General features: G+C 38.4%; 1 protein-coding gene across 5 annotated transcripts in view; it reads right to left on the bottom strand.

Annotated features, from left to right (window-relative positions):
* DAAM2 (dishevelled associated activator of morphogenesis 2) overlaps nt 1-12394 on the bottom strand; it is a 158104-nt gene that overhangs the window by 20195 nt on the left and 125515 nt on the right. For all 5 annotated transcript variants that reach the window (XM_056818179.1, XM_056818182.1, XM_056818178.1 and 2 more), the window contains exon 15: nt 1564-1671. In XM_056818179.1, coding sequence (XP_056674157.1) covers nt 1564-1671 — 108 coding nt within the window. The remainder of the gene's footprint in view (nt 1-1563; nt 1672-12394) is intronic.

Here is a 12394-nt window from a genome sequence, read left to right as displayed (position 1 = left end):
GTCACTGACATACCATAAGGTATGAGTGGGACTTTAGGGGAAGTTTTTAATCTCAGAGGCTATATTAATATAATTAAGGGATTATAGGAATCTAAAGCCAAATGGGACCCAGGAAACCATCCAGCCTAATCCCTGAATTTTATAGATGGTTTTAGAGCCTGAAAAGGCTTCAAGTATGGTCCTGGCAATAAATTTCCTGCTTCTGGAGGACCAGAGTAATTAAATAAGAGAGATTCATTACCATTAGACTGACCACTTGATTCTCTGGCCAATAAAATGTCATGAAGCAAAGGAAAATAGGAAACATGTCTCCATTCTGGGCAACCTTTTTTCCCTTTCTGTAGTGTTAGTGACAGAGAAGTGGAAAGGGACATGAGGTATTATTATCAACAACCTGGACAAAGTTCTAGACCCCCATAGTCTTCAGACTTTCTATAAGCACTAACTTAGACATTGATACTTTAAATCCATGTCCAATGACCACGCCCAGAGATATACTATTGGAATAATTGTGTGGCATCAATATTGACATGCTTGGTATAAATGAAACCAAAAGAAAGAGACAAGTTTCAGGTAAATGGAAGGATAGTACAAAATTTTTTCAGGTTCATAGCTCAATGGATATAGCCCTGGGCCTGAAGTCAAGAAGACCTGAGTTCAAATTGAGCCTTTGACACTCACTAGCTATATAACCCTGGGCAAGTCACTTTACATTTGCCTCAGTTAACTCAAATGTAACATGAGATTAATAATAACACCCACCTATTAGAGTTGTTGTAAAGATCAAATAAGAAAATATTTGTAAAAGCATTTAGCAGAGTAAATGGCACATAGTAGGTGCTTAATCAGTCATTACTCTCTTCTTACCATTCTTAATTTTTTATTAATATTATTTTGGGGAGACAAATATGAGTCCATTTTATTGTGCATCCAAAGAAAGCAAGAAATATTCTGTATGGCATATACTACAGTGCTGAGGATAAGCAAATGCCCCCACTAAAAACTCTGATCCTGAAAATAATGGATCTTTTTTTTATGCTGGCATTCATTCACTTAGGTAGATGAAGATATAGAAGTCCTCTTTTCTCAGTCTGCCTACCTCCCCAAGTCTCTGTTTCTCTCCAGGGTCCTAGCCTCTTTCTTTCACATATGCCACCAAAGAATTATTTTACTCTCTCATTGTCATATAAGATCTACCATTTACAGGGCTGTTGTGAGGAAACACAGAAGATAATGACTTTAAATGTCATCAAAATCTTAAATAAACAGTTGCAAACATGGGAAAGGGGAGATTATTGTTATCCTTTTGCTTATGTGTGTAATCCCCAATCCCTAGGATTAGAAGAGAAATAGCCGGCTTCCTCCTGACACTGGGTCTTCCCTGGGGTTTGGTGGAAGGGAGAGAGAGAGGGAGAACAGTCATCTGGTACCAGAGAGATGAATTTGGCAGGGTTATGGAAAAGAGGAGAAAGAGCAGAGGGGGGCAGGTGTCCAGAGAAAGCAGCAGGGATCAGGGTAAGGAGAAGACACAGCAAGGAGCTGATGGGGCACAAAAGGACTTACCTGATGCCTCTGATAGGCTGAGAACATTTTTTCTAAGTCCTCCAGGTCCAAGACCTGAAATACTCGAAGATCATCAATCTCATTCCACACAGTATCAGAGATTCGTTCCTAAAATTCACAGAAGGGAGAAAAAGATAACAAGGTTGAACTTTTTTTTCTTATCTTAAATTTTTATTTTTAGTTCCAAATTATCTCTTCTCTATACCCTCCCTTACCCATGAAGCTGAACTTCCATCCCCACTCCTTACAAAGGATACCTAAAACTCTCTACTACTACCTCTAAGCAAACCTCCAGCCAGTCCCTCAGGATAAAATAGGTTCCTCTCTTACACTCTCCAGTACAACTCTTTCTCTCCTTCTTGGGGGCACTACAAGAACCTATCCTCCATGCCCTAAGGAGAATTCATATTACAGTAGGAGTAATAGCCAACCCTTGCTGAAGAATACTGGGGGAAGGAGAGTTTGGTGGCTCAGTGGATTGAGAGCCAGTCCTAGAGATGGGAGGTCCTGGGTTCAACTGTGACCTCAGACACTTCCTAGCTGTGTGACCCTGGGCAAGTTACTTAACCACCATTGCCTAGCCCTTACCAGTCTTCTGCCTTGGAACTGATACTTGGTATTGATTCTAATTCAGAATATAAAAGTTTAAAATGAAAAAAAAAGAAAGAATAGTTAGGGAATGAGAGGAAAGGAGAGGAGGAAAGAGAATACTATTCCTCCAGGTACCAGAGTTAAGGTCCACATTGACTGAAGGCTAAATTCAAACTTCTGCCCACTCTATAAAACTCCTTTTTTTCTCTCATTCTGTTCTATATTCTCCATCTTTCCAATACATATATCCATGGTTATTTATACTGGATTGAACTAGAGCTAGCTATACCCCATCACTGGTCAGATGGGAATAACCTCTGTATCCCAGCAAAATGCTTGGGCATGCCCAAAGCATTATTGTAAGACTCTACTCCTTTTCATTTTTCTCTTCTAAGAGTTTAATTGCTTCTTCCTTAGTGTTTTTTTTAAACTCTTACCTTCCATCTCAGAATTGATACTATGTACTTTAGTAAAAAGACTTCTAAAGACCTTGTAACCCAGGTCCCTGCGTCTGAGAAGGACTGTAATGACCCAAGTCAGATGAGGTTCTCTCCTAAGGAAATCCAGGGGTTCACACTGACTCACCCTCTTTCTGATATCCAGTTTCTCTCTGCACACCTACCCCTAGTCCTTTAGTAAGAAAGAGGATTGGCCAGATAATGATGATGACAGTAACAACAGCAGCAGCAACAATGAATGGGTACAAAGTGCTTTACACATTTTTACTTCCCTCCATCCTCACAAGCTGGTGAGGTAAGTGCTATTATCACCATTTTGCAGATGAAGGTACTAAGAATGAGAGAAACTAAGTGACTTGCTCAGGATCACACAGCTGATGTCCAAAGCAAAATTTGGCCACAGGTCTTTCTTATCCCAAATCCAGCTGCTTTTACATCATCTCGATATGTATTCATCATTTAGTTGCCTATATAACCAACTGATTGCCTAAGATAAGGGGCAAGAAGGAGAAGGGGATTCAGCCCATCTTTTAACTCTTTGGTTAAAGTGTTTTAAATACCTGGATCTTGTGAATTTTAAAAGTCTCCATCTTGGTCTAGCACCCAAAAATTGTGCACACCCACCTACACGGGCATGCGCTAGTCAATGACTAATCAGAAATAACTAACTGCCCACCTGGGCTGTCCTAAGCCAAGCTAGAGCCAACCATTGGATTTCTGAGACACAGGAAGAGAGGTAGGGAACAGCCTCTGAGATTGGCGGAACTTCCTGTGGAGAGAGCTAGGGGGGGTTGGTGTTAGGAGCTTGGAGAGAGAGGACGCCCGCAGACAGCTTTCCTTCAGATCGATCACGTGAGTTAAGGACTGGTTCTTTCCACCTGGGCCTTTAGGCCTAAACTCCCTCTGCCTTGGTCAGAGGTTGAGTAGCCTCTTCCCCTTTCTCTTCTCTCCTTCTCTCCCTAACCTTTTCCCTACTCCCAGTGTGATTAAACCTCCATAAACCTCATTCTGACTTGAGTGTTTCATTTTAGGAATTTCATAAGTAAATTCCTTGGCGGCCATTGTTAAATATTATATAAATCTTGTAGCCACATTTGTAACCATTACTATATTATAACCTTCTCCCAGAAGCCTTAAATTTCCCCATTACAGTTTCTCTCATCCTTTAACCAAACTCACCCCCCCCTCCACCTGAATACCTGGAGTGAAAAGAAATTGAAAGGGCAGAAAACAATCTAGGTTCTTGGTATTCTATTTATTGCCTTCCTTGTTCCCAGGTAGGGTCTCTAGGTGATTCCAAGCTTATATCAAAAGAAAACTGAGAGATGACAAGCTTTCTCTTTTTCCAGGGCAACAGGTTTCATTTCCAAGCTTCCCCAGGGATGACTGTGGGGGAATGGAGGAGAGGGGAGGAAGTATTCTCTCAACCATCTTTTCTGGTTCTAAAGCAGAGCTGACAGACACCTCCTGCCCTGACCAAAGGTCTTTCATCATTCTCCCTTTGATTCATCTTCTTTGTCATTCCCCTTCAGAATCCCTAAACACCCTCATATATTTCCTGGTTCTTTAAAATGACACCTTTCACAATTCCCATAGCTCTGAACACAGGAAGAGAGACCTTCTCTTTGCTCGTCTCTTCCAACCCCCATTTATCCTTTCCTTACCTCTCCTGTTTTTCTCAGCAAGCTCAGAAAATGTAATGTACATTTTCATTCAGTTCTATTTTTAAAAACTTGGGAAAAGAAAAGAAAAAGCTGGGCTGAAAGTGGGGGTGGGGATGGGGTAAGAACATTCCTGCGGCCTTCCCAAGGCCCTGGGACCCTCACTAGGAATGTTGGGCCAGGGAGTCCGGAGCAGCAAGGGGTCTAGGCATCTGGCCAAGCCTAACACAGACACATTCTTATCGAGGCAGAAATAACCATGGGGAGAGAGAGAGGGAGAGAGAGAAAGAGGGAGAGAGAGAGAGAGAGAGAGAGAGAGAGAGAGAGAGAGAGAGAGACAGACAGACAGACAGACAGACAAACAGACAGACAGACAAACAGACAGACAGAGAGAGAGAGACAGAGAGAGAGACAGAGAGAGACAGAGACAGAGACAGAGACAGAGAGACAGAGACAGAGAGACAGAGACAGAGAGAGATAGAGACAGAGAGAGACAGAGACAGAGGCAGAGACAGAGAGAGAGTTGGAGGAAGGGGAATAATTTGCTGAAATGGGGGAAAGATGGAGTAGGGGGTAAAGAGAAAAAGCCAGGTTCCTCAGGGTCAAGGATCAGAGGGAAAATATGAGAGAGCGAGCAGAGAGTGCAGGAGAAGGCCAGGGATTGAGTTAGGACGAAAGATGATTGAGAAGGAAAAGGAATGATAGCTAAGGTAGGGAGTGACAGTGAGAATTACTGCAAGGACCTAATAACAGGGATCCCTGCTACATCTGGATTTTTCTTAGTTACTTCCCATCTAAACCTTGCTCCAATTCAGAGAATCACAACATTATAGAGATGGAAGAAACCTCAGTAATCATTTGGTTCAATTCATGCTCCATTCCAGGAATCCCCCTATAAAATACCCAATGAATTTTCACATAGCTTATGTTCAGAGACCTCCAAGGAAAAGTAAGTTACTGCCTCCAGAGTATGCCCATTCCACATTTGTACCGCTCTAATTATTAGAAAGTTTTTCCTGACAACAAGCCTAAAATTCTTTCTTTGCTGCTTTCACTAGTTGTTCCCAATTTTGCCTTTTGGCAAACTGAATGTCTTATTGTTCTTTTTCACAACAATTCAAACACTTAGAAGGTAGCTATCATGTCACCTTGGCATTTTCTAGGCTAACCATGCCCAGTTCCTTCTACCAATCCTCACATGATATGGATTCCTTCATCATCCCAGATGCCTTCTTTTGTATGATCTCTAGCTTACCAATGTCCTTTTGAAGACATGGCACCCAGGATGGAATACCGTACTCAAGAAGTTTGTTTAGGTCAGGAATATTATTATGCTATTATAATGATATTATTATTCTTTATTCCTGAAAACTCACTCAACACAGTCTAAGATTTCATTATTTTTTTCTGAATCATCACCTTTATCAGGCCCTCTAACTCTTCTCATCCATTATTATACTCTTATTGGTAAATTCATCAGTTCCTTGATTCTTTCTATGAGCAATTAGGTGGCAGAGAGTAAATAAGGCCAAATTTATAGTCAATAAAGGCTAAGGTAAGTTCTTACCACCCTAGCTTACCAGCTATGTGACCCTGAACATATCTATAACTTGTATGCCTCAGGTTCCTCATTTGCAAAATGGAGATAATAATAATCACCTATCATAGTTGCTGTGATGATAAATTGAGATATTTGTAAAGCACTTTGCAAATCTAAACACATTATATACATGCACATTATTACTATTATTAGCAATGGTTTCTTGAGAAAAAATTCCTTGAGAGCAGAACTATCTTTTGCCTCTTCCCAAAGAAGTAAATGTTTAATAAATACCAATTTATTAATTGATTCCCTAATTTCCAACAAGATGTCACCATTCTTTTAGTCACTCAGGTTCATAATCTGAGTCATCCTCAATTCTTCACCCCTCATGACCCCACATATCCAATTAGTTGCCAAATTTCATTAATTCTACCACCAGAACACCTCTCATAACCACCTCTTTCTCCCTACACACATATCCATGACCCTAATTTAATTACTCATCACAAAACCCATGAAATATTGAGATATTCCCCTATTTGTCCTTCAGTCTTAGTTTCTTCCTTCTCCAAGTTATTCTTCTTATAATCTCTACTATTTTCTATTTGACATTAAATCCCTTAACAAATTACTCCAATTTCATTTCCTAGTCTTCATATACACTACTCCCTTTCATATACTTTATGGTCTTTTTGCTCAACTCAAATAATACCTTTTATCATTTATGATCTCTTTTCAGATCCACAGAACCACTATTGTCTTCCTCTTTTCACAAATGCCTTGTATTTTTTCACTTATTTATTTATGAATATGTATTTTCCCTCAATAGAATGCAAACTCCTTAAAAGTAGAGGCTCTTTTTAACTTTTTGTCTTTGTAATTCAAGTGCCTAAAACAATATCCAGAATATGGTTGCTTAATAAGTGGTTAATTGGTTTTGTATTGCTCTGTTTATCCATAGTGAACCTGTGATTTCCTAATATCCCCAGATATTTTTCAGGGAAAAAAAAAACATGCTTTTCCCATCCTACTTTTAGGAAGTTAATTTTTTTACTCCAGCATAAGACTTTGCATTTATCCTGATTAAATTTCATCTTATTAGATTCAGCTCAGTGCTCTAGCCCCATGATGATGAATCTATGGCATGCATCCTGGAGGAGACTGCTCACTTCCCCCTCTCCACTGCCCCTGAAGACAGTTTTTTTCACATCACTCACCCCTCTGCCCAGCAGCCCCATTGGAGCACTTCCTCCCTCCTCTCTCTGGGGTAAGGGGGTGGCTCACATGTGGCATGAGGGTGCAGTTTGGTCACTCACTCTCTAAACAGTTTGCCATCATTGCACTAGCCTGTCAAGATTATTTTGGATATCAATTCGGTCATTAAGTGGGTTAGCTATCCCTTGCAGCTTTGTGTTATCTGCAAATTTAAGAAGCTTGCCATATATGCCTTTAATAAGATGATGTCAGGGACAATTCCCTGGAAACCTTCTGTGAAGTTGACATTGAACCATAAATAACTATTTTTTTGAATCTAGTCATTTGATCAGTACCAAATTTATCTAATTTTGCTACCATCTAACCCATCTCTCTCCATCTTTTCCACAAAACTAGTATGAGATATTTTATTAAATGCTTTGAAAAATTTAGGTGAATTATATCTACAGTGGGAATTCTTAGCATTTTTGGTGTCATAGACTTCCCTGAGAGTTCAGTGAAACCTATGAACTCCTGCTTACAATAATGCTTTTAAGTGTATTCAATAAAATATATAGGATTACACAGGAAGCTAATCATATTCAAATCGTTATAAAATATTTTTAAAAACCAACTTCCATGGGTTCTGGTTTAAGAACTCTTGGGCATTTCCCTGATCCAACAGTTTGGAAACTGTTTTTAAAAATGAAATAAGGTTAGTCTGGCATGACCTGCTATGTGTAATAACCATTTCCTTTGTGAGATGATCACTAACCATATTTCTAATGAGCCATTCTGGAATTTTTGCCAGGAATAGAAGTTGAGCTCACCAACATATAGTTTGCAGACTTTATTCTCTTCGTCTTCTGAAAACATTTGTTCTTCACCAATGTGTTACAGCTATGTCCTGACTGGTGAGAATAACAAATCCCTCAAAATGGTTGAACATTATTTGAATTCACACTATTCAAGTTAAGATTATGTAAAATATGACAATTGGTTCCAGCCCAATAGAAACATGCACTGCAATTTCAAGTAATGCAACCACTTTGTGGCATTTGTTATTCTTACTAGTCAAGACATAGCCATATTGTTCAAACTAATTAGGACCTTGTTGTAGTACATTTCCCATTTTCCATGACCTTTCAAATATTCTAGGGCTTAGTAACTATACCTACTGGTTCTTTCAGTACTTAAGATTCCAGTTCTCCTGAGCCAGATGATTAAAACTCAAGAACAACCAGGTGCTCTTTTACTATTTCATTTATTTTGGGAATCAATTTCCTGTTTGCCATTTTTGTTCTTTTATTTCCTTTGTAATTTCTTTGTCTTTGGCAAAGAAAAGAGAATAATTGCATTAAAAGAAAGGCATTGAATTTTGCCTTCTTTATGTTGCCAGATATCTTCATTCTATTTCCCTCCACCAGTGGTCCTATCCATTCATTGCTTCTCTTTTCCTGCAACTATAGCTAATATAGTTCGAATCTCAAGCCTACGCATTTGCATGGGACTCCCTTCACTGTCAGATAAAATGATGACTTGTTGCTCTATGCTTTCATAAATAGACTAAAACTCCATTTTTGGTGATTTTATCTTCCCTTGCCAGCTTCAGCTTATTTTGAACTTTGGCATTGTTGACACTATTTTTAACAGAAGCATCCTGTGCTTTTGACATTCATCCTCTGTTACCTGCTTTTGCTTCCCTCTTCTCTACACATCTTTTAAGATAATCTATGTTGATTGGTGAATTGCTCTCTGTACATCCAATTTCATTTTTTCTTTCTCATCAATATTCTTTTCTTTTATCTCTTCAAAAGTTCCTCCCTGAGAGGAACTTTAGCCTTATGGCTGAGGGATTTTAGTCCATGGGAATCCTCCCTCCCTTTGATATCTGTTTTCCCTAAATCTAGAATTCACATCTGACTAAACCTAGTTTTCCTCTCACCTTTCACAAACTCTAGGAAGCAATATTATTTCGGACCCAGCTAGACTTCCAAGGAGAAGTCTTGGAAAAAAGAGAGGTTAACTAGATGATCTCCATCCCTGATAAGGATGAGTCTAAAGGAAATGGCCTTAAATTGGAGCAGAAGGATTTGATATCAGATAATAAGAACTTTTCAAAAGTGGAAAAGATAGCTTCAAAAGTGAGTTCTCCATTACTGGAGATCTGAACAAAAGTGTGGATTGTTATCAGAAATGTTTTAGAAGGAATTAATGATTTAATTTTTGGTAGGACTAGGTGATTACTACATTCCTCTTTTTCTCTTCTGATTCTGACTAAATATTGTAGGAAGAGATTGCTCCTTGAGTGATGATTGTGAAGGTCAAGAATAGAGTGGTGAGGAACATACTGAACTCTGTTTTACTCTCTGAATCTTTTCTCCCTCTCTCTCTTTCTCTTCACTCAATCTCTATCTTTCTTGATTTCCCCCTCCATTATTTCAATGGCATCTCCCTACTCTTTTTTCTATCTCATTTTGTTTTACTTCCACATGCTATGACAAAGATCCAATAATTCTTTCCCTTTAATAATTCTCAGAATCAATTTCCATATCATACTAGTCCAGGCTCTCATTAGCCCACACCTGCTACACATGCATCATTGTTACAAGTTTTCTCTGTGCCAATTCATCCTACAAACAGCTGTCATAATAATATTCTTCAGAATATTTTCATTTTGTCACTGTAAGACTGAAGAACAGACATTACTTCCCAGTATATACTATCTAAAATCCAGCATTCTTCAAGTCTAGTAGTCAAGAAACTATACCTTCAGGACCCCAAGGTCTCTTCACAAGTTTTAGTAAAGTCATCTTAATATAAGTCTAGCAATATATTAAGGGCAGCTCAACACTTAGTAGTTGTATGATCCTGAGTAACTTAACCAAGTTTCCCTCATTTTCCTTGTTTGTAAAATGAGCTGAAGAAGGAGATGGCAAACTACTTCAGTATCTTTGCCAAGAAAACCCTAGAGTCAGACACAACTGAAACAACTAAGCAACAGTAATATATAAAACATACAGAATAATTGCAATCTGGTTTCTGACATCATTTAATTGAGAATGTTCTCTCTGAAGTTTCTAATGATCTTAATTGCCAGATCCATTGGCTTTTTCTCAGTCATCCTCTTTCTTGATCTCTTGGAAGCATTTATCACTGCTGACCATTCTTGCTGAAAATTCTTCTTTCTCTTTGCACTTCTCATATTTCTGGGTCCAGTCCTTCTCCTAGTCTCTTCCACTGGATCATCAACTATATCTCAGTTCTATATGAGTGCTCCCAAGGCTGTGACCTACATTCTTTTCTCTAAATCCTCTTTTAGGGATCTCATCAGCTCTTGCATTCAACTACCATCTCTATGCAGATGATCCAGTACAGATCAGTATATCCATCTGTAATCTTTCTTCTGCACTCAATACACAAGTTCCATATCATGAAATAGATATCTTATAGATATTGCAAACATTATTTTTCTCTCCAAAGTCATTCCTTCTTTATAACTTGGTTATTTATGCTGAGGGCAATACTATCATTCAGTCACCCAAGTTTGCAACTTTGGAATCATTCTTAAGTCATTATTCCCTTCGTTCCCATTGCTCCTCTATCATATTCAATCGCTTACCTATTCTCGTTGATTCTATGACCACAATACCTCTCCCATCTACCTCATTCTTTCTGATTATTTGACCATCACCCTAATTCAGGACTTTACCACTTCCTAATCAGTTTCCCTTCTTCAAGTGTCACCTCTCAAATCCATCTTTCATGTGGTTGTCAAATGTATTTCCCTAAAGTACTAGCCTGACCATGTTATTCAAGAAACTCAAGTGGCTTCCTATTGTCTTTAGGATAAAAATAAAACTCCTTTCTTTGGCATTTAAAGGCTTTCTATCCCCAGCTCCTATCATAGTGCCTAGCAAGTAATATGTGACTCACAAATTCTTGTTGAATGAATAGATAGTAAAAGGTTAAAGCCTGTAAAGATTTATTTATGATGAAAAGATCAAAGAGCTCAGAGTGATGGTTCAATTACATAATGTCTAATTCCAGTATGACAAAAGGATTTGAATAATCATTTAGAGTTTGCTATTATAGGGATAACCATGTATGGTATTTGTCATCATCATCATCACCACACTTAGTGGTTTAGCTTAGTGGTTTGCATATAATAAGCACTCAAAAAATGCCTCATTCATTCATCTCTTTGTTGCCTTATGTTTGTTATTTTAAAAGGCAGCTAGATAATGCAGTGAACACAGTGTTGGGTCTGGAGTCAGGAAAACTCATCTACCTGAGTTCAAGTTTGACCTCAGACAACTTCCTAGTCATGTGACCCTGGACATGTCACTTTACCCTGTTTGCCTCAGTTCTCTTATCTATAAAATGAGCTGGAGAAGGAAATGGAGAAGCATCATTGCCTAGAAAAACCTCAAATGGGTTCATGAAGATTCGGATAAGGTTGACAGCAACCGAACAACAATTTGTTATTTGACTCTTTATGTATATGGCTTAAATAAATTTGCCTAGTTGTAAAATTTACATCATTTAAATGTTCATAACTTAGCTATTATGAATGTAAGATATAATCAGTAATCTTTCTGGAAATAAATTGTGAATTTTGTTCTCACAGTCATCTTTCTATCATGCTACTTCCTGTCTCTCATCCTCTGCTTATAGGAACCTTGGTCTCTATCTCTAGAGGGGGGGACCTTGATAGATGAGCTTTCATCTTGCCTGAAATCAGACCCTCCAGAGTTGTTTCTCTATCACCTCCACACCATGCCCCACTCACCTCTTTCTACCTCTTATCTTTTCTTCCCCTATTAGAACTGAAACTCTTTTAGGTCTTTGCTTGTATTTGTATTTCTCATTTGTTACAGAATTGGAATTAAATAGAAATCATAAAATCATAGATTTAGAGGTAGAAGGGATCTTCAAGTCATCTAGTACAACCCTTACATTTCTACAGTTGAGGAAAGTGAGGCCTCTAGTGGTTGATTGATTTGCCTAAGGTCAAAATGGTAATAAATAACAAAGTCAGGATTTGAACCCAGGTCTTCTGATAGCAAATCCAGCAGTCTTTCCACTGTATGAGGCGGATTGTAAGAGATACTTGTCCTAAACTTTAGTAATGATTGCTATTACTTTTTTCTTTATAGTTCCAAGAGTAGAGTGCATTCAACAATGTCAAATCATGTCTATTGACTCCTTCAGGTGTTTTCAAAGAATGATGGACTTTAAGAACATCTTGAATTTATTTATACATTATGGCCCCTACTAGATTGCTTATTTAGGTGAGGTGAAATCATCTCACCAGTCTCTTCGTTGGACAAAGGGAACGAACAGTAGAAGAATAGTCATTTGCTCAAAAAAAGACAGTAAGT

The sequence above is a fragment of the Monodelphis domestica genome, chromosome 2 (assembly GCF_027887165.1).
Source record: "Monodelphis domestica isolate mMonDom1 chromosome 2, mMonDom1.pri, whole genome shotgun sequence".
NCBI classification, from domain to species: Eukaryota; Metazoa; Chordata; class Mammalia; order Didelphimorphia; family Didelphidae; genus Monodelphis; species Monodelphis domestica.
Note: the sequence above shows the minus strand (reverse complement) of the source record. Positions and strands in the feature narration are given on the sequence as shown.